At 40.4% G+C, this 23,478-nt stretch overlaps 1 protein-coding gene across 1 annotated transcript; it reads left to right on the top strand.

Annotated features, from left to right (window-relative positions):
* The first annotated feature begins 554 nt into the window (after positions 1 to 554).
* On the top strand, positions 555 to 21,374 carry LOC137637516 (uncharacterized). Its single transcript, XM_068369688.1, has 5 exons — positions 555 to 1,073; positions 2,934 to 3,154; positions 4,018 to 4,138; positions 4,773 to 4,958; positions 20,145 to 21,374. Exons 1-5 carry the CDS (start codon positions 1,013 to 1,015, stop codon positions 20,273 to 20,275), a joined length of 720 nt encoding a protein of 239 aa, XP_068225789.1. The 5' UTR covers positions 555 to 1,012; the 3' UTR covers positions 20,276 to 21,374.
* Positions 21,375 to 23,478: the final 2,104 nt, after the last annotated feature.

Genomic DNA, 23,478 nt, shown 5'->3' on the forward strand with positions numbered 1-23,478 from the left:
TTCTTAAGCGATGAGCTTTGATATATATATATATATATATATATATATATATATATATATATATATATATATATATATATATATATATATATATATATATATATATATATATATATATATATATATATATCACTAACACCCGAACTTTACAATTGTTCAAATTAGCCATAAATACCATTTAATATCGAATTCGCTCTAACATGGGAACTTAGAGTCTTAGACGCACAAGGAAATTCCCTTTAATGATAACTAGCCCAGCCCGGCCAGGGACTCGAACCTGTGATCGATAGAAATAAAGATAAACATTAACCTGTTTTGACCACCCGGCAATTAGATAATAAAAAACAAATGAAATTAATTAAACTTAACTAAAATTGGGCAATCGTTGCTGGAGGAAATATAGCTGACAGATAAGGATGACATAAAGAAGCAGAGAGAGAGAGAGAGAGAGAGAGAGAGAGAGAGAGAGAGAGAGAGAGAGAGAGAGAATATCCTTTTTTGAAATGTCAAATGTCATCAGCAAGACGTCATCTCATCCACAAAGTAACAAACAGATTAGCAGTTAATGAAACCGGGAGTGGTTTAGTTCAAAAGCACTTGATAATGAATTATCTTTATATATTATAGTGAATTGGGTTTATTTATCAATAAACCTTTCAATTGACTACTAACTAACACATATCAAGCCTACTGGAGTGTCCCTGGTTGCATTTCCGTTGCTAAAACGAAGAGGTTTAATCATCTTACAAATCCGGTAGGAAATGTGAACGACATTTACATTTTCCTCTGATCCCAGGACGCCATTTGTTCTTTACTAGTTCTTTACTAGCCTACAGAGACGCAACAAGACAAAGCCTCTTCTTCAGCAGTGATTAAGTGAAAAGAAAAATCAAGTGAAACTTTTTTTTCAGTGACGAGCCAAAGAGGAACCATAAATTCATTTCTCCAGACGACTCAGATGTGAGCTTGACCAGCTGGGATCTATTTCTTGACAGGATTCCAACGACCAACTATGGTGAAACTACTGCTCTTCCCTTTTGCACTGATTTTGGCCTTTGCGTCTGCTCAAGCAGGTAAGAATCACTTCGCTTTAAGGTTAAAAGGGACTTTTTAGCTATGGTAACCAGATCTTTCTAGGACACTCCAAAATCAAACCAATGTTCTCTAGTCTTGTGTAGTGCCATTGCCTCTGTACTATGGTATTCCACTGTCTTGGGGGAGAGTTCTCTTGCTTGAGGGTACACTTGGGCACACTATTCTATATATTTTTCTTCCTCTTGTTATTTTGAAGATTTTATAGTTTATATAAGAAAGATATATTTTAATATTGTTAATGTTATTGAAATATTTTATTTTATTTTTCATTAAGTTTCTTGTTGCTTTTTATTTTCCTTATTTCCTTCCCTCACTGGGCTACTTTCCCAGTTGGAGCCCTTGGGATTATAGCATCTTGCTTTTCTAACACGGGTTGTAGCTTAGCAAGCAATAATAATAATAATAATAATAATAATATTAATAATAATTAAAATAATAATAATAATAATAATAATAATAATAATAATAATAATAATAATAATAATAATAATAATAATTTATGATATACTTTAGTAAGAAAGAAAAATGTGGGTCTTATAAATGCCTTGAAATGAAAATAAAATCTAAGTGGCCTATCAAAGTTTGCTAGAAATTTGGAAGCAAACGATTCTTTAAAATAAGAAAAAAAAATAATATGAATTTCGAAACACATGAAGGATTTCCAGCAAAGCTTCATGACCGATCTCACAAGGTCTCCCCCTCTTCGACGGAGGTTATGATTCCTTTTTTCAAGGGGATTAACATCAATTTATTAAAATTATTATTATTATCGAAATCATTACTGTAATCATTAAAATTATTATCATTGAAATAATTAAAATTAATTTTCATTCGACTAACCACAGGAACTAATTAAACAAATCAAACGATAGACTTTGAAATGTGAATGCAGCTCAGTTGCATATTATTATTATTATTATTATTATTATTAATAATATTATTAGCTAAACTACAACCAAAGTTTGAAAAGCTGGATACTGACAGTCCTCAGAGCACCAACAGGGAAAAATAGCCCAGCAAGGAAAGGAAATAAGGAAATATATAAACCTTTTGAAAAGTAATGAACAATTAAAATTAAAATATGTAACTACCAAAGATGAATACCACTGCAGCCCACTCTCCAGTGACTGAATCCTTCATGCACAGCCCTTTGCTAAGGACTTAGGCTAAGAGCAAGTAGTAAGAATTCCTTCATGACGTCATGAAAATATGGAATAAAGTGCTTGCTCAACGTTCTTTATCATATTAAACATATGGCAAAAAATTAAAAGGAATTTTTAACCCGTTATTAGATGAAACTATAAGAGAGATTACTCGAGTGCCATATGCGCATAAGATCATGGTGAGGGGTAGATGGAGATGATATGAGACATGTTCTTCCTACTCCCCAAGAGAGATTAGTTCACAAATCTTTTAACTAGGCTCCACAAGGCACTAGAAGAGTTGGAAGACCCAGGCCTACAGGTTTGGCGTGAAGTAGGAGTTGTTGAATGGAAAAGTATTGATTTAAAAGCTCAAAAATAGAGACCACTGGCGAAATAATGATGATTAAATATTTATATTTCAGACGTTGTCTTCAGACTTGGGGACACTACGTAGTAGCTACTTTTTAGTACATGAACCAAATTAACCTATTGATGTTTGGAATGGCGATATCCTGTCTTAAAATCTTCACTAAATTCACAATTTATTACCTCCTAAAGACTAGTTATTTTCACTAGTTCCTAACAGAGTAATGAGGAACTTTTTTAAAATTCAAGTTAAAATTACAGTATGTCTTATAACACGGGTTTCTTTAAGCATTCTTTCACAATATCCAAACTCATTCTCTCTTCCAGATGACAAGTTCTACATCTCTGATGCGAATAATCCAGTCAACTTCATAGCTACAGCTTCTTCCCACACTTTTCTAGCTTCTTGGACCAGCGATATAAATAACGAAATCATCATGCAAGTATTCGTGAATTCACGAAACAATCGTCAGCGACTATTTGAATACATATACAATTCAAGCGAATCAAATGCATGGAATATCATCGAAATTTATAGAAATTTTTTGGTAAGTATCAAAAGTCTTCAATCACTCAATGAATTCTCTGACCCCACAAAACCATAATAATGCAACCAAGAAATAGGAAAAAAAATCTAATTTATTGGTGATTACTTTTAAAAAAACAAATCTTTTGTGAAAACTTTCTTTAGCTTTCAAAGTTAAATATTTGTTTCATTTTGAATCAAAAAAGAAAATTTTCAAGTTAACTATGAATACAGAAGTAAGTTTATTTGAAAATCACAGTCAAAAAGGGTCTCTTAACGGTTTAAAAGTCATTTAAGAATGGCAGAGGCAAGGGACAGTGACAATACCCTAGCAGGACAATGCCCTATGCACATTTTGGCACTGGTTTCATGCAAATTGGATAAAATATGTTTTTGACCTATGCATGACCTTGAACTTGGACCAAATAACTTCCAGAATATAATTAAATTGTCATGGCCAATCATCCTACCAAATTTCATGAGATTCGGTCAAATAGTTTTTAAGTTATGCCAATCACAAACAAACAAACATACAAACATAAATAAATAGATACACGCCTATCAAATCATGAGCCTTCGCAACGAAGTAGATAAGGTAATAAAATTCTTTCTTAATTGTTCTTTCATATTCCAAATAAATATTCATACTCACTTTTGAGCTACCAAACACTCAAAGGAAAAAACTATTTCTGTACACTGCTGTTAGTTACATCATTAAGTATTTTCTTCTTCTATGTGTCATTAACTGATAAGTAAAACTATAATGAAATTGGTTTACAATTGATCTTTCTAACAGGTGAATGATTGTTAGCTTAATATAACAAATATATCTAATGTTGTGGAAAATTTTCAATGCAATGTCTTTTCAAAGTTTTTCTTTCCAAGGCAGTGATAATTAATCCAGGCAACAGAACATATGTGGTATTTATGTCAAATGATTTAAAAATCACAATCAAGAGCACCAAAAAGACCTACTGGAGATTCTGTGCCAACATATATCAATGTGGTGAGTCCATTTTCTTTTATAATATCTTTTGGAAAGTCCTCAATTTCTATATATTTCTAATACTGTATCATGAAATTAATAAAATTCCAATGTTAATTAAAAAATTATTTCAGTTTTATTTCTACGCTTGTGATACTCAAAATACCTAAGAATGTATACGGCAGACAGATCTTGTAGTTCCTGTAGTGTATGTGGTTTCCTTGTGTGATATGACCAGCAAAACAGCCATTAAAGTAAAGTTGAGTCAAGTATAGTCATTTGGACTAACAACAGAGCAAATGCATCTGTCTCATCCTAATATCTCGTGTTTTTCATATTCTTTCTCAGCTCACTTTCTTATTAACATCCATCTCCTTAGCTCTGCAATTTGATTTGAGCTGTGCTGTTTAACCAGTTGGGATACCTTGACGGGGTGATAGTGTTTGAGTATATCTAAGGTCAGCAAAGCTGTACTAGTCAAGGCCACCAATATTAAGTTGGGTTAATGTGAGCGATCAGACAAAAATCTCCCGCCATCATCAATCCGTACTGGCTAGCGTGATGATGAAAACTGGCCTTTGTCCTACAGTGGACTAGAAACTACTGCATTTTATTGTTGTTTAAGCCAAGCTAATCTAACAAAACTCTATTGCAGATCTACCAGCACCAGTTTACCCTGCAGCTGAATTTTCTGTTGGTTCAACAACAACTCAAAGCAGCACCCGAAACTCTGCTCTGAACTTCACATCAATGGTTTTACTAAGTATCTGTTGTTTGTTGGTCGCTATCGTCATAGGAATGGCTGTTTACATCATCCGAGGGAGAAGAGCTTCACTTAATGGTAAATATTTGCTGTGAATAAGGCTTATTCTCTTTAACACTAACGATTATCACCGTTTCAAAGAGCGCAGTTTCCTTTGCTGAACTTGAAGATTTGTTTAACCCTATATTAAAGACAATTCTGTCATATCATATACACATTCTTTAACATAGATTAGAGATAATACAGCCAATAGATATATTCCTACAAAGACTCCTGTCATTCACATAAGCACAGAAACTTACAAGCAGCGCAATCGGAACAACTACACCTTTTATTCTACGGCACAAGCGGTGGCTGAGAACCCAATGCTACGAGAAACCTGATTTTTAAAAAAACTAGTTACTGCCGAAATAACTGCCAGATTTCATACACAAAATATTAAAGATTTAAATCAGGCACAACGTTTTGCATACTATCACGTTAAAATCAGGTTATGTTGTTATTGAAAAAGGGGTTTCTCTAATGGTCCCATAATCTGTCTCAGGTACTCTGAAACCTTTAACCCTGTGATGGAAAAAGACAAGTATTCCGTCTTGGATGCTGCACCTGACAGAATAGATATCTGTTTCCTAAAATGAAATTTATCACTTGAATATTTTATGCTGGTTTTGGTAAACTATTGGAAACGCCCCTGTCTGGCGATATGCTGGACCGGGATTTGGGTCTCGCTCAAACTCGATAGTTTCTAGTAGTGTCTGCAATCTCACCATCCTTGTGAGCGAAGGAAGGCGGGTTTCGGGAGAGTAAATAGGTCTACATGCTGAGTCATCAACAGCCATTGCCTGGCCCTCCCTGGTCCTAACTCGGGCATTGATCATACGTATATATGATCAGTCACTAGGACATTATTGCTGTTCCTTCCCTATGCAATTCATGAGCGACCTTTGAATAAAAACAAAATGATTCTTTGAGAGTAGAGGTCGTTTACAATTGAAATTTGTATCTAAATTGGAAGAAGTTTAAGTCAAACGCTAAAAAGCAATTATATGGGATCACTCATCAATAAAATATAAAAAAAAAAAAATTGGAATTGCATGATGTAAAACCTATTTTATATGGAGTATAATGTGAATGTCAATGTCTCCCAGGATGTAGATACAGGATGTATCTACACAGGATGTGTGATGTCGCCGTGGTTGTTTAACTTGTATGTTGATGGAGTGGTGAGAGAGGTGAATGCTCGAGTGCTTGGACGAGGATTAAAACTGGTAGATGAGAATGACCATGAATGGGAGGTAAATCAGTTGTTGTTTGCGGATGATACTGTACTGGTTGCAGGCACAGAAGAGAAGCTTGGCCGATTAGTGACAGAATTTGGAAGGGTGTGTGAGAGAAGGAAGTTGAGAGTTAATGTGGGTAAGAGTAGGGTTATGAGATGTACGAGAAGGGAAGGTGGTGCAAGGTTGAATGCCATGTTGAATGGAGAGTTACTTGAGGAGGTGGATCAGTTTACGTACTTGGGGTCTGTTGTTGCAGCAAATGGTGGAGTGGAAGCAGATGTACGTCAGAGAGTGAATGAAGGTTGCAAAGTGTTGGGGGCAGTTAAGGGAGTAGTAAAAAATAGAGGGTTGGGCATGAATGTAAAGAGAGTTCTATATGAGAAAGTGATTGCACCAACTGTGATGTATGGATCGGAGTTGTGGAGAATGAAAGTGATGGAGAAACAGAAATTGAATGTGTTTGAGATGAAGTGTCTAAGGAGTATGGCTGGTGTATCTCGAGTAGATAGGGTTAGGAACGAAGTGGTGAGAGTGAGAACGGGTGTAAGAAATGAGTTAGCAGCTAGAGTGGATATGAATGTGTTGAGGTGGTTTGGCCATGTTGAGAGAATGGAAAATGGCTGTCTGCTAAAGAAGGTGATGAATGCAAGAGTTGATGGGAGAAGTACAAGAGGAAGGCCAAGGTTTGGGTGGATGGATGGAGTGAAGGAAGCTCTGGGTGATAGGAGGATAGATGTGAGAGAGGAAAGAGAGCGTGCCAGAAATAGGAATGAATGGCGAGCGATTGTGGCGCAGTTCCGGTAGGCCCTGCTGCTTCCTCCGATGCCTTAGATGACCGCGGAGGTAGCAGCAGTAGGGGATTCAGCATTATGAAGCTTCATCTGTGGTGGATAATGTGGGAGGGTGGGCTGTGGCACCCTAGCAGTACCAGCTGAACTCGGTTGAGTCCCTTGTTAGGCTGGGAGGAGCGTAGAGAGTAGAGGTCCCCTTTTTTGTTTTGTTTCATTTGTTGATGTCGGCTACCCCTCAAAATTGGGGGAAGTGCCTTGGTATATGTATGTATGTATAATGTGAATAACAAGAGGTGTATAACACCAAGAAATGTAGAACATCGCATAGAAATAGAATAATAACAAATAAGTAAATCTTCGTCTTCAGCTTAAATGAAAAAGACAATTTCAGGTATTGTAATCTATAACCAAAACATCTTAATACTTAATCAAATGTATAGTAGGACACAGAAATTCCTGGTACATCTAGCTCTGAGAAAGTGCACCTTATCACCCCCTTACTCCGCAGCTAGTAACCAAACAGCTATTGTAGGGAGATATGGAAGGTGGGCAGGGCTGCACACAGAAACTCACCATACAGTTTAGGGCGTGGCTGGGTGAACTCCCTCAGAGCGAGATGGGCCATGCTTTCCTGCGTCCAGCTGTACCTTATGTGGACACAGGAATTATATTCCGTTCAATGTTCTCTTTTATTGGGCTTATGTAAAAGCCATTGTTCTCTTGTCTTGGGTAGTGCCATAGCCTCTGTACCATGGTCTTCCACTATCTTGGGTTAGAGTTCTCTTGTTTGAGGGTACACTTGGGCATACTACTCTATCTTATCTCTTTTTTCTAGGAGATATTTATTTTAAAGTTGTTACTGTTCTTGAAATATTTTATTTTACCTTGTTTCCTTTCCTCAATAGGCTATTTTCCCTGTTAGAGCCCCTGGGCTTATAGCTAGGGTTGTAGCTTAGCCATAAATAATAATAATAATAATAAATATGTGAAAATGGCAGATCGTTCAAGCCAGGTAAGGGGCAAAGGTTAAACATCCTAATTACTATTGATGCTTGTTACATTTCTGGTTCAGGCAAAGGACATTAGGTATATATAGAACATAAGCTAGTTACAACTCAAACACCTATGGAGGGATTAACGATGGGAATAACACTAAGACGCCTCAAAAAGCAAACTAAAAGAGAGGATATTCTAACAATGTGTAAGGAAAAAATGGACATGGGCGGGACATATAATAAGAATGACAGATGATAGATATGACGTTAGGAATAACAGAATGGGTCCCTAGAAATTGCGAAAAGAAGCAGGGGAAGGAAGAGAAGACGGTGGATTGAAGAACTAAGAAAATTTGCGCGTATAGACTGGCATAGAAGAACAATAAACAGTCGGGAGTGGAGTTTCATGTGTGAAGCCTTTGTTCTGCAGTAGACAAGTAACGGCTCATGATGATAAATATCATCATCATCATCTCCTCCTACGCCTATTGACGCAAAGGGCCTCGGTTAGATTTCGCCTGTCGCCTCTGTGTTGAGCTTTTAAAACAAATACTTCTCCGCTCATCATCTCATACTTTACGCTTCATAGTCCTCAGCCAAGTAGGCCTGGGTCTTCCAACTCTTCTAGTGCCTTGTGGAGCCCAGTTTAGAATTTGTTGAACTAATCTCTCTTGGGGGAGTGCGAAGAGCAACCTAAAACATCTCCATCTACCACTCACTATGATCTCATCCCCATATGGTACTCGAGTAATCTGATACACACACACACACAAATATATATATGTATGTATATATATATATATATATATATATATATATATATATATATATATATATATATATATATATATATATATATATATATATATATATATATATATATATATAATATATATATATATATATATATATATATATATATATATATATATATATATATATATATATATATGATAATTTCGATCCTAACTCAGGATTTTCATTTATTCAAATAAGTAAGGCATAATTACCTTTTAATATCATATTCACTCTGTCTTGACATCACAAGGCAGTACTAATACTAAGATGAATCTCCCTATAGGGTCTGGGGCCCCGTGGAAGAGTTCTTTCAACATTAGAAGGTTTTTGGTGCTTATTTGAATATACAATATATATATATATATATATATATATATATATATATATATATATATATATATAACTAGTATACCTGAGGCATCGAAAATAATGTCTAAACAGTTAGATAGATGAGCATGATATGCATTATTATATGCACACCCCTCCCCCTTTCCTAACTACAACCCGCAAGTTCGACAATTTGTGGGGGAGTGTGGTTCCCGAGTGTATTTTCCTGGGTACACCCTCCCACACGGGTACTAATATATATACAGTATATATATATTTTTGGGCTCAAGCCATGTCGTCCTGATGGAAGTTCCTATAGGGTAGCTTCCTAGGGTATATTACAACTACGGCGATATTCCCAGAGAATTTACCTTAAGGTACCAGAATTCTAACTCCTGGAGCGAGTATCCCTCGTGAAAGGGATATCGCGACATATCAGAGGACGTATTCTAGACACGCCACATGGCAATCTACATCCTGGACAGAGATTTCGTCTCGTAGGAGGTGATTGGCGAGATACGAATTCGGGAAAGAAAAAGGGGAGCCGCTCCCAAGGCTTCCCTATCCCCCGATTCGTATGCGTGCCTGGCGCCAATCCTGGCGCCATCTGTATTCCTTTTTGCGTAGCTTAACAACTCGGTGTTTTTTCCTGTTTTTCTCGCAAATCTTGGATTTATTCTACTTTTCATGGCTTCTCCGTCTTCGTCGGCCTCAGATAAGTTGAGTATAGTGTCTTTTATGTATAAATGTAGGCTCTTGGTAAAATTTTGAGTGATTAATAGGATTAATCTTTGATACAAGAGCCGTAGCCTACCAGAGGCGTCTTGGACGCTGTCGCTCGCTAGGTATAAATTAGTTAGTCAGAGCGACATTCCTGGTTGTTTTGCTTTAATAAATTTTAGCTATTTAGCATTACATAGGATTTCCTTTCGTGCTTAGTATTATTTGGCGAAGTATTCGCCATTCTGGCCTACGCTAGGCCATGTAGCCTAGTCGTTTGGTCCTAGTACTTCATGCATGATTATGGTTTTTCCGAGTGTAATTAAAATTTTATTGAAGCTTTAGGCTATATTTTATACATTTTAGACTGTGTGGAATATTTCCAAGATAGTATACGAGTGAGTTTCGGTGATTTAGGTAATCGATTCTCTTGGTGCCTAGGCTAGTTGCTTATGGAGCCTTAGTATACTTTATCATACTCCCCGATTGCTTTCTTTTCTTCGGAGAAGGTATGCAATCCCTTTCCCTCTGTTTAAGCCTTGGGCTTATCCCTAAGTGGTTTTTTCCGAATTTATTTTCGATAAAACTATACTAGGGTGTTACTGTACCTTCCTGTTCCTGTAGTTATGGTTCAAGAGGGACAGAACAACAGAGATTTTTAGTCTGAGTCTGTGTTGTCTGGCTTGGGGCTGAGTCCCCCTCGCTGACCTAACACAGACAAAGGGAGCTTAGCTCCCTTAGGTCACTACCGAAGGTTTCTGTGGATATGATTCCTTCTTTTGTGATCTACCAGACTAGTCTTTGTTGCTGTTCTCGGGGGAGGATAAGTTCTTTCCTTGGGAGTAGCAACGCCTTCCTTGCTTTGGGGCTCTGGGAGCTGGCAAGTATTGCTGGCCTTCCCCCTTAGATCTCCATTAGGCTAAGATAAGTTTCTTGGCTGCGGGTGATCTGTCACTAAAGCAAGGTTGGCAGGACCCTCTTGTCCCTTCCCCCTCTTTCTTCGTAATGGCCGAGCCATTACTGTACTGTACGTCGTTCTACATCTGGACCTTGTATAGGTTAGGATGTGGAATTGACTTAGCCCCTTGCCGGCCGGCAGAGCTGCTGGCCGGCAAGGGTCTTATGTTTTCGAGTGCTGCCCGGACCTCTCTTGGTCCCTCATCCATGCCTGCCGGCAGAGCCAGACGGCATTGGTCAGGAAGCCTGAATTAGTTTCTCCCCTTCCTTATATGCACTCTTTCGGTTGCCGGGCTTGGAGGTTGTGTACACTCTTATCCCGGCATCCATTCTATTTTTCTTCTAGTGCTGTACCTGACCCGGCTGCCGGCCTATGAGGCCGGCAGCCGGGCAGGTGTAGTCCTCCGGTTCTTTTGCTGCCGGCTGGCATCGGTCTTGTACCTTAGCCGGCCGGCTTATGTCAGCCCTTGTCTGCCGGTCACCAAGAGTGTGGCCGGCAGCTGGGTACTACCTTGTGTAGTTGCTGGCCGGCAGCCATTGCCGGCCAACATTGGCTGTTACCGGCCGGCAGTTGCTGCCGACCGGCACAGGCATTTGAACCAGAGTGCTGCCGCCCTAAAGCTGTTAAGTAGTATACTTTAAAGCTAGTTGTGGTGTGTGCCGGCCGGCAAAGGCAGGCCGGCACACATCCCCCTATACTGTACTAGTATTCTTCAGTATAACATATACAGTAAGAAGAAAACTATGGTAAGGGTTTTGGTACAGCACTGTGTCTTCTAACACTATTGTGTTTTCTTGCACATCCCTTTGCTGTTGCCCTCTGATAGGAAGCTGAGTTCTTTCCTGTCTATTATCCAGGATTTTAAAATCATTGCTTAGGTGTGAGCTCCACCTGTTTCCTCTGGAAACCTTGCATTGGTTACTCTAGAAGAGATAAACCATTTTGATTATATTATCTGGAAGGCTGCAACAATGGGTTGTGAGGGAAACACAAGTGTGTGTCTTTCCTTTATGAATTGTTATGCTATACTATGCATATCCAGTGATACATAGTTCACTTGATACTCATGGAAATTTCTTCTCTTTACAGGAGGACCCTCCGAAGTGCGGAAATGTTTTCTGCAACGTCCGCAGCAAGAACCTCTGCGGACATGAGTGTTGTAGGAGACACGCAGCATGCGCTGTCTCCAAGGATGATCTCCAGTATTGGGACCCTCAGGTATGTACTGTATGCACTAACCTGATTACTGAGGCTTTTGATTCCCCTAGAACGGCGGAATCAAGGGATATAGCAAGGGAGAAGCTTCGTACTTGGGTAAGGGGCTTCAAGAAGAACACCTCTGGCCCTTATCTTCCAAGTGAGAAGATGAGGGCGTATCTTTTTCCCCAGGCATCAGCTGATGCAGTGATTCCCCAGCCTCAAGAGGAGATCCCTCAAGATCAAGTCCAGGTGGACGTGGAAGTCGCAGTCGCGATGCAAGACATCCAGTTAGATGACAGGATGTCTGACCTGGACGAACGTTTGGAACAAGACCTCCTGGCAGAAGGTCAGGATGAAGTTCAAACCCCGGATGTCGTAGAGGATGAGGTCGACGAGGTGTCGGCTACTCCGGTTCAGATTCCGGAGCCTATCCCCTCAACATCGGCCGGTCTCCCAGTAGAACTGGGACAGGCCCTCTCTTCGATTGTTGGAATGATCCAACAAATGCAGAAGGAGAATCAGGAGAAGGCGGCTGCTATGGAACTGCGTATGCAGTCCCTGGCAGAATCACGTGGGCCCCGGGAAAGGCTCAATGTGAAAGACCTTCCCTTATGCTCAGATGCTAACCCATGGAGGTATGCTGAGCACATGCCGATGACGACTGGAAAGATCGTCATCTCGGATAAGCTGGGTTCAGTTCCCCTAGAGGAGGTGGAATTCTGGCCCAGCAAGGCATCATATCCGGACTGCTATGTCCGGCTGAGAAAAGAACCAGCTTCAAGGGAGGAGACAGAGCCGAAGGAGGTCATAATTATGGACCACGCTAAGGCTCAAGCCCTACTTTCATCCTCGATGAAAGAGAGGGGCTTCTCTAACTCGAAGGTAGCTGCATTGAGCAAGAAGCTCCCTTCTTTTGTGTCCTCTCCTGCTAGAGCCTTCCCCTTTCTACAGAAAGGGTTTGCGGCTGTCCTAAAGGCAGTCGAGGCCGGCAAGCCTTGCCCCTCCCTGGAGGAGTGTAAACCCTTGTCGCTGGCCCTGCCTATGGACCACAAAGACTGGAAGGATGTCCATCTGACATTCTCAGTGGGAAAGTTGGAGGCTGATATTGCCGGACGGCAATTCGGCGAGGACCTCCCCAAGCTGTCCGACTCTCTTTTACGAAGAGAGTTCGAGACAAAAGAAAGACTGGCTGCCTCAATGTCTCATCAGACTACTCTTGAGACGATGGCAAGTGACCCCAAGGTCCATGAAATGTTCATGGTAGTGGCTAAGTCTCACCTAGCCACAGTGACGAAGGACCTTTATGGCTTCGTCAAGGCAAGGAGAGCTTGCAGGGAGTTCGTGTTCACCGGGGCTACGGTGAGACACGAGCCAAGGAAGTTAATCTCCTCCAACATTTGGGGAAAAGACCTTTTCCCTACCGATGTGGTCAAAGAAGTTGTTGATAAGGCCGCCGTGGAGAATAGAAACCTTCTCCAGAAGTGGGGCCTGGCTATCAAAAGAAAGTCTTCCCCGGATGAGGGTCCTCAACCAAAGAGGAAGAATATGAGGACTAGGCTACCGTCTCGGCCAGCCAAGCCTTTTAGACAGCAACAGCAACTGCAATTGCCATTGCCTCCAGTGCCCCAGATGGTGGCACAAACCCCGACTACTTTTCAGTGGGTACCCCAGGCTGTGCCAGGTCAGTCAACCACATTCACCCCAACGTTCGAAGGACAGTCTTCTTCCTTTCGTGCAAAACCTAGAGGAGCAGCCAGAGGCTCGTCTAGGCGCCCCTCAAGGGGAAGGGGATTCAGAGGTGGTCGTGGTCAGGGAGGCAAGACCTCAGGACGGCAGTCCAAGTGAAACGATACCGGTAGGAGGGAGACTGATGAAATTTTGGGATCGCTGGACCTTCGATCCCTGGGCCCAAAGCCTACTCAAGAATGGACTGGGCTGGAGCTGGTACAGCACTCCACCCCCGTGCCTTCGGTTTTTCCAACACTCCACCCCCGTTCTGGAGGAGTACGTTCAAGAACTGTTGGAGAAAAAGGTGATCCGAAAGGTGAAGTCCATCAAATTCCAAGGGAGGCTGTTTTGTGTTCCCAAGAAAGACTCGGAAAAGCTCAGAGTCATTCTGGACTTGTCGCCACTCAACAAGTTCATAGTGAATTGCAAATTCAAGATGCTAACACTGCAACACATAAGGACCTTACTGCCCAAGAGGGCATACTCAGTCTCTATAGACTTGTCAGACGCCTATTGGCACATTCCAATCAGCCGTCGACTCTCCCCCTACCTAGGGTTCAGGCTACAACGGAGACTATACGCCTTCAGAGCCATGCCATTCGGGCTAAACATAGCCCCAAGGATTTTCACGAAGCTTGCAAGCGCAGCTCTCAAACAATTACGCCTAAAGGGAATTCAGGTAGTAGCCTACCTGGACGACTGGCTGGTGTGGGCAGCATCCGAGACCGAATGCTTGCAAGCTTCCAGTCAGGTGATCCAGTTCCTAGAGTACCTAGGCTTCAAGATCAACAGAAAAAAGTCTCGACTTTCTCCATCCCAAAAGTTCCAGTGGCTGGGAATCCACTGGGACCTTTTGTCACACAGTTTCTCCATCCCGACGAAGAAAAGGAAGGAGATAGCGGGCTCTGTCAAGAGACTTCTAGATTCCGAAAGGATATCAAGACGCAAACAGGAGAGGGTACTAGGCTCTCTCCAGTTTGCTTCAGTGACAGACCCAGTGCTAAGAGCACAGCTAAAGGATGCAACCGGAGTTTGGAGAAGGTATGCATCAAACGCGCGAAGAGATCTGAGAAGACCAGTGCCGCCTCGGCTACGTACTCTTCTCAGGCCTTGGTCCCAAGCCAGACATCTAAAGAAGTCGGTTCTTCTTCAGCCACCTCCCCCGTCGATGACGATTCACTCAGACGCCTCAAAGGAGGGATGGGGAGGTCATTCTCATCGGAAAAAAGTCCAGGGGACTTGGTCCAAGCTATTCAGGACCTTTCATATAAACTTTCTAGAAGCTATGGCAGTGCTCCTTACCTTAAAGAAAGTCTCCCCGCGTCACTCGATCCACATAAGATTGGTGATGGACAGCGAGGTGGTTGTGAGATGCTTGAATCGACAAGGGTCGAGGTCACCACCTCTCAACCAGGTGATGTTAGCCATTTTCCGATTGGCGGAAAAGAAGAAGTGGTACCTGTCGGCAGTTCACCTTCAAGGAGTCCGCAATGTGACAGCGGACGCTCTATCCAGGTTCACACCGATAGAGTCGGAATGGTCCTTAGACGCAGGATCATTCTCCTTCATTCTGAATCAAGTCCCAGAACTGCAGATAGACCTCTTTGCGACGAAAGACAACAAGAAGTTGCCCCTGTACGTGTCCCCGTACGAGGACCCCTTAGCGGAAGCAGTGGACGCGATGTCCCTCGACTGGAACAGATGGTCCAGGATTTATCTGTTCCCTCCTCACAACCTTCTGTTGAGGGTCCTCAACAAACTGAGATCCTTCAAGGGGGTAGCGGCAATAGTGGCCCACAAGTGGCCGAACAGTATGTGGTTCCCCTTGGCGTTGGAACTACAGATGAAGTTTGTGCCGCTACCACATCCAGTTCTGACCCAGCGAGTCCAGAAGTCGACTGTCTGCGCTTCATTACAGAAAACCCGGACCCTGCAGCTCATGATTTTCTCGCCCTTGCGGTGAGAAAGCGTTTCGGGATTTCGAAAGCCAGCATAGACTTCCTAGAGGAATATAAGTGCAAATCGACTAGAAGGCAATATGAGTCATCTTGGAGAAAATGGGTGGCCTTTGTAAAGGCAAAGAATCCGCAGGAGATCTCAACAGACTTCTGCTTATCTTTCTTCATCCACCTCCATGGCCAAGGGTTGGCAGCTAACACGATTTCAGTGTGTAAATCTGCTTTGATGAGACCCATTTTATTTGCCTTCCAGATCGACCTAGGTAACGAGATCTTTAATAAAGTTCCGAAAGCCTGCGCTAGGCTCAGACCTTCAGCACCTCCAAAGCCCATCTCATGGTCTTTAGACAAAGTTCTTCATTTCGCCTCCCTGTTGAGCAATGAAGAATGTGCGTTAAAGGATTTGACGCAAAAAGTTATTTTCCTATTTGCACTCGCGTCCGGGGCCAGGGTTAGTGAGATCGTAGCCTTCTCGAGAGAGGCAGGTCGTGTTCAGTTCCTGGATGGGGGGGATCTGAACCTGTTTCCGGATCCTACGTTTCTCGCCAAGAATGAGTTACCCACCAACAGGTGGGGTCCCTGGAGAATCTGCCCTCTGAAAGAAGATGCATCTCTATGTCCAGTAGAATGCCTAAAGGTCTATCTTCGTAGAACTTCAGACTTCAAGGGTGGTCAACTATTCAGGGGAGAAACATCAGGCTCCAATTTATCTCTGAATCAACTCAGAGCGAAAATCACATATTTTATTCGCAGAGCGGATCCTGACAGTACACCCGCAGGTCACGATCCGAGGAAAGTTGCCTCATCCCTAAATTTCTTTAATTGTATGGATTTTGAACATCTCCGTTCATACACGGGCTGGAAGTCTTCCAGGGTGTTCTTTCGCCACTATGCGAAGCAAGTAGAGGAACTTAAGAGATCTGTGGTAGCAGTGGGTCGTGTAGTTAACCCTACTGTTTAACTCTGCGAGGAACAGTGGTCTTAATTGGGACGATTAAGTCCAGGGTGAGTGTGTAGGTACATACTGTACTACAAACTAAATGAGGGCACCAAGTGCCTACATAGACTGTTCCTTCTTTCAAAGGTGAACCTAGCATAAGTACAGACATGTGTGCCGAGCGTTTCTAACGCTAATGTGATTGATTTGTAATACAGACTTTTATGACTTGATACCTCGGTATCTTATTAAAGTGGCGTTTAATGGTTTTTCTTTCAGATAAACAAGTTCTGTTTACTATCATACTTATGCTTAAAGTTTTGGGTTATCCTCTTTTATATATATATATATATTTGTTGTTAACCTGTCTGTTTATTGTCTGTCAATAAACTTGTTCTTGAGAACCTTGCGTCTCTTTCACCTGTGTCAATTTATTGGTATAATTGAGCATTTAATTCTATGTATCTTATCTGGGATAATTCTGATAGAATTGTTCTGTTATGCAAGCTATGTTGCATTGGTTTATGTAGTCCCCTAATGGGAGGACTCCGTCCCATAAAGGGACGAGGGCGGTTTTATTAGTTTCTTCCTATGCGGATATAAACCTTTGTCCAATACAAGTATTGTGCGGATTACTGGTCAATATATATTGACGCAGTGGTTCTATACAAACTATGCTTTACTTAATATAGGGCGAGACCACTATATTAGCTTGCCTGGTATTCATACATAGATATATGTACTCTTCGAGACTTTTCCAGAGTCTAGTAGGACTCTTCCCTGTAGGGGGCAGGAAGCTCTAACATAGTTTATAGTTAGTTGAAAAGATGTATAACGGTAACATCTTAGGTCTCTAGGTCTAGTCGACCGGGAAAAAATTACCTCCGGGGAGTACGGCACGTTCTGAGAATCCACAGATACAGTAATGCTCTGGTACACTTCCATCAGGACGACATGGCTTGAGCCCAAAAAACGGATTTTGAGCGAAGCAAAAAATCTATTTTTGGGTGAGATGGCCATGTCGTCCTGATGGACCCGCCCTTGCCTTTCTAAGAAAGGGCTGTAGGACCCCTCCCTACATACAGTATCTGTAGCACCTCGTGTACGCTACAAGGAATACAGATGGCGCCAGGATTGGCGCCAGGCACGCATACGAATCGGGGGATAGGGAAGCCTTGGGAGCGGCTCCCCTTTTTCTTTCCCGAATTCGTATCTCGCCAATCACCTCCTACGAGACGAAATCTCTGTCCAGGATGTAGATTGCCATGTGGCGTGTCTAGAATACGTCCTCTGATATGTCGCGATATCCCTTTCACGAGGGATACTCGCTCCAGGAGATAGAATTCTGGTACCTTAAGGTAAATTCTCTGGGAATATCGCCGTAGTTGTAATATACCCTAGGAAGCTACCCTATAGGAACTTCCATCAGGACGACATGGCCATCTCACCCAAAAATAGATTTTTCGCTTCGCTCAAAATCCGTTATATATATATATATATATATATATATATATATATATATATATATATATATATATATATATATATATATATAAATATATATATATATATATATATATATATATATATATATATATATATATATATATCTATATATATGTGAGTGTGTATATATATATATATATATATATATATATATATATATATATATATATATATATATATATATATATATATATATATATAGAAACTCTTTACTATAGGGAGATGCCATTTAATATGGGCTGGAAATAAGAGAAAAATCCAAATGAATTTTGTCTACATAGATCCAAGAGTATACCGTTTTTAGGGAGAGTCTGGTTAACATTACATAAATGGCTAATATTAGCTGAATTTCTAGTTCAAGTAAAACTAGTCATATGCTTCACTACCCTAAGATGAAGAGGGTTCTATTACGGAAATGTATAACGAGTTAACTAAGAAAAGTTATTCTTTGTACTGACATCATTGCCTGTTTTAGGAACCACCGATTATCCGTTCTAAAATTCCGTGCTTGAGTGTACCCTCAACCAAGAGATCTCTAACCCAAGCCAGTGGAAGACCATGGTACAGAGGCAATGGCCCTACACAAAACTAGAGAACAATGGTTATATTTTGGAGTGTCCCTCTCCTTGAAGAGCTGCTTACCTTAGCTAGAGAGTCTCTTGTACCTTTACGGAGTGAAAAGTAGCCACTGAACGAGTACACCAGTCACCTATTGAGACTACAGTTAGAGAGTTATGGAGTCTTTTGACTGGCAAAACAGTACTACATCGGAGCCTTCTCTTTGGTTAAGGTTCACTTTCCCTTTGCCTACATATACACACCGAATAGTCTGGTATATTCTTTACTTATTCTTCTCTGTCCTCATACTCCACTGAGGACACTGAGATTACCAATATATTTTTCTCAACCAACAGGTTAACTACTCCACTGAAATTGTTCAGTCTCTACTTTCCTCTTGGGAAGGGTAGAAGAGATTCTTTAGCTATGGTAAGCAACTCTTCTAGAAAGAGGACACTCCAAAATCAAACCATTGATCTTTAGTCTTAGGTAGTGCCATAGCCTCCGTACCATGGTCCTCAATTGTCTTGGGTTAGAGTTTTCTTGCTTGAGGGTACAATCTGGTACAATATTCTCTCTTATTTCCCTTCCTCTTGTTTTGTTAAAGTTTTTAGAGTTTATATATTATGAGATATTTATTTTAATGTTACTCTTCTAAAGTAATCTATTTTTCCTTGTTCCCTTTCCTCACTGGGCCATTTTCCCTGTTGGAGCCCCTGAGCCTATATCATCTTGCATTTCCAACTAGGCTTGTGGCTTAGCAAGTAATAACAAGTGAGCAAGTCCTGAACGCGGACATGGTCCTCGTAGAGGACATACCTCCGCCAAGGTGACCTAGAGCGCCATATGTCCTAGAATCATGAATTGATGTGACTTCGACCTTCACATGACCTTGACCTTCACGTGACCTTCAAGTGACCTTGACCTTCACGTGACCTTGACCTTCACATGACCTTGGCTTCAAGTGACCTTGATCTTCAAATGTACTTGACCTTCACGTGACCTTGACCTTCAGGTGACCTTGACCTTCACGTGACCTTGACCTTCACGTGACCTTGACCTTCAAGTGACCTGCTTGACTTTTGACCTTCAAGTGATCTTTGTTCATTTGCCACTGATACTTAATATGACATTGATATAATGCACCAATATGACCTTGACCTTTGACCTTTATAAATTTGAACATCACCCATGGGTTGCGCCTGGACTAGGACTTCCCTGTTGGCTTATGCAAAAGTCAGTGCTTTATTTCTGTCTCTTGATATGGCCACTTATGTCATAGTGACACCAGTGACCCCTGTGACCTTGACCTTGGGGTGACCTTGACCAAAATTTAATCAGTTCTTCCATACACATTGGGGAACTACTTGGCCAAGTTTGAAGTGATTCCGTGTAGAAATGTGGCCTCTACGTTGTCCACAGACAGACAGACAAACAGAGAAACAAACAAACCGAACCGAAAACATACCCTCCTGGCGGAGGTAATAACAATAATAATTCCGTTTCAGAGTCTGGATCAAACATGAAGACAGAGGCTATTTACGTAGACGTCCAGGTGCCAGGCAATGTTTCCAGAGCACAACAGAACCATGACTTCGAAAATGTCATCTATGGAGCAGTGATTCCGAGACAGGCATGAGGATGGGGGTAATGCAGGGTGATCCTCTGCCTCCCTGGTGGTTTTCATGGATGCCATGAACACAGGAAGGAAGCCATAATCAATATGCAAGTCACGACCTTTCAGTGGCACGAACTGAGAAAAAGACTACAGATAATATGAATTAAGTTCCTAACAATAATCTAACTTAGAATTTAACTTGCAAAAGAAAAATTTTCATTTTTTTCCTAAGTCTATTCCACCTGGTAAAAGATCATGATGATTTAGTTGGAAAGTGAAGCGGTGAAAAATTCCCTGCTGTTCTCTTGGAGGTAAATAGAATATAACAAATCTATTAGGTAATTTCATGTAATTAAAAAGATACAGTATATTAAGGTTACACTGATTCAAAGAGATGATGATCGAGATCCAACTACTCAGAAGTTGAATGGTGGATGTGGTGAATTGTAGAAATATTGATGATTCACTGTAAATCCTCTGCCACAAGCTCTTTCTGTATAAAATATCTTCACTTTTAGCCAAACAACATTTCCTTATGTTGAAAATGAGACCAGAGCTTAGAATAACTGGTCTTAATCTGAAAAAAATGGTATGTACGTGGCCTTTCTAAATCTCAATACCCTGTATGGTTTTCATTTCATTGTAAGCATCTTTATTTAATTATTTCTTTAACCTTACAAACTTTATTCTAATGTATGCATATTCAATTTCTGTATTTACATTTTCGTTACATAGTGGCGTAGCTAGAAATTTGGGGTCCTGGGGGGCTGACTTAGTAAAGAGAACCTACCCCCTCTTACCGAATAGTAATTGTAATTGTATACTTTCATTCTTTTCTTTTCTGGCCCTGCTTTGGAGGGACCCCTCTCTTGGAGGCCAAGGGGGGCCTTTTCAAAAAGGTCCCCCACTCTTAGCTATGCCACTGAACAGACTTATATTTGTTTCATAATTTACTTAAGCTTCCAATTAATCTTCATTTATGCATTAATAAGGAGAGACAACCTTATTTGAAGCCACATACCATGTGGATTTAATGAGGATTTATAAAAATGTTCTCAAAGACCTTGGAGTTTTCATGAGTATTAGGAAATGTCTTTGTGTAACTATAACTGTTTTTAAATGAGTCTTTGAGGACAAAAAAAAAAATAAAGAATATTCAAAATAGCATTATTATTATCACTTGTGAATTCCATTCTTTTTATTATTATTATTATTATTATTATTATTATTATTATTATTATTATTATTATTATTATTATTTTTATTACTTGCTAAGTTACAACCCTAGTTGGAAAAGCAAAATGCTATAAGTCTATAAGCCTGAGGGCTTCAACAAGGAAAGTAGCCCAGTGAGGAAGGGAAATAAGGAAACTACAAGTAATTAACAACTAAAACAAAATAATTTAAGAAAAACAACATCAACACAAATCTTTCACATATAAACTATAAAAACTTTAAAAAATCAAGAGGAAGAGAAATAAGATTGAATAGTGTGCCCGAGTGTACCCTCAAGCAAGAGATCTCTACTCCAAGACAGTGAAAGACCATGGTCCAGAGGCTATGGTACTATCCAAGACCAGAGAACAATGGTTTGATTTTGGAGTGTCCTTCTCTACAAGAGTAGATTACCATAGCTAAAGAATCTCTTCTACCTTTACCAAGAGGAAAGTAGCCACCGAACAATTACAGTGCAGTAGTTAACCCCTTAAGAGAAAATGAATTGTTTGGTAATTTCAGTGTTGTCAGGTGTTGGAGGACAGAGGACACTATGTAAACAATAAGCCATATTACTCAGTGTAAGTGTAGGCAAAAGGAAAATGAGCCGTAACCAGAGAGAAGGATCCAATGCAGTACTGTCTGGCCAGTCTCATTAGCCAATAACTCTCTAGCGGTAGTATCTCAACGGATGGCTGGTGCCCTGGCCAACCTACTACCTGGCAAGAAATATATTCGGGTCAGACACTGAAACATAAATGAAATGCACTTACTCCTTAAATCAAGTGTATAAGAGAATAATCTCTCTCTCTCTCTCTCTCTCTCTCTCTCTCTCTCTCTCTCTCTCTCTCTCTCTCTCTCTCTCTCTCTCTCTCTCCGAGGGCCTTCGGATTAACAAAGAATTCTTCAGAAGTAATTATGACATAAAAAGGAAATCAAATAACCAAAGAGAAGAAATAACAAAGGAAAGGATCAACAGGATGCAAAGAAACAGCGTAGACAGAAAGGGCTTCTTAAGCGATGAGCTTTGATATATATATATATATATATATATATATATATATATATATATATATATATATATATATATATATATATATATGTCACTAACACTCGAGGTTTATTTTGTTTTCAAATCAGCCATTAATATCATTTAATATCGAATTCGCTCTGACATGGGAACTTAGAGTCTTAGACGCACAAGGAAATTCCCTTTCATGATAACTAGCCCAGCCCGGCCAGGGACTCGAACCTATGATCGATAGAAATAAGGATAAACATTAGACTGTTTTGACCACCCGGCAATTAGATAAAAAAAAACAAATGAAGTTAACTAAACTTAAGTAAAATTGGACAATCGTTGCTGGAGTAAATATAGCTGAAAGATAAGGATGACAAAGAGAAGCAGAGAGAGAGAGAGAGAGAGAGAGAGAGAGAGAGAGAGAGAGAGAGAGAGAGAGAGAGAGAGAGAGGATATTGATGGATTATCATTATAATTATGTACATATATATGATTATCTTTGTTATATGTACCTTTATTGCTAATACACATTTAGCATATATGTTGTGTTAGGAATACATGTATGCAAGTATTCTCGTTTATTGGAGCATAGGGAATACTATGTAGCATTTATTTCATCTCATGAGGCATGCATTTCATATTTTAATTATCTGGTATTATTGCAACCAGTCTTTCCCGCAGTCCGTCACTGTTTACAGCTCCTCCAGTGTATTACGTTTATTTTGATTATTTTCACTTATTATATGGCTTAAGAACTTACGCAAGTGTTTCTGTGAAAACCTTATTTACTTTATATCTAACGATAACTAAGATGGCGCAGTGATTGATTTGCCATAAGTGAATTTCGATCATTTAGTGAACTTCTTCAACCGGCCTGGACAATGCAAGAAGTGTTTGTGTTCATCGTAACCAAGTTCGTTAGCAGTTGTGAACCATAACTTCGTTATGATGTATACACTGGCAGTGACTTTGTTTTGTGATTACAGTG

The sequence above is a fragment of the Palaemon carinicauda genome, chromosome 3 (genome assembly GCF_036898095.1).
Source record: "Palaemon carinicauda isolate YSFRI2023 chromosome 3, ASM3689809v2, whole genome shotgun sequence".
NCBI lineage: Eukaryota > Metazoa > Arthropoda > Malacostraca > Decapoda > Palaemonidae > Palaemon > Palaemon carinicauda.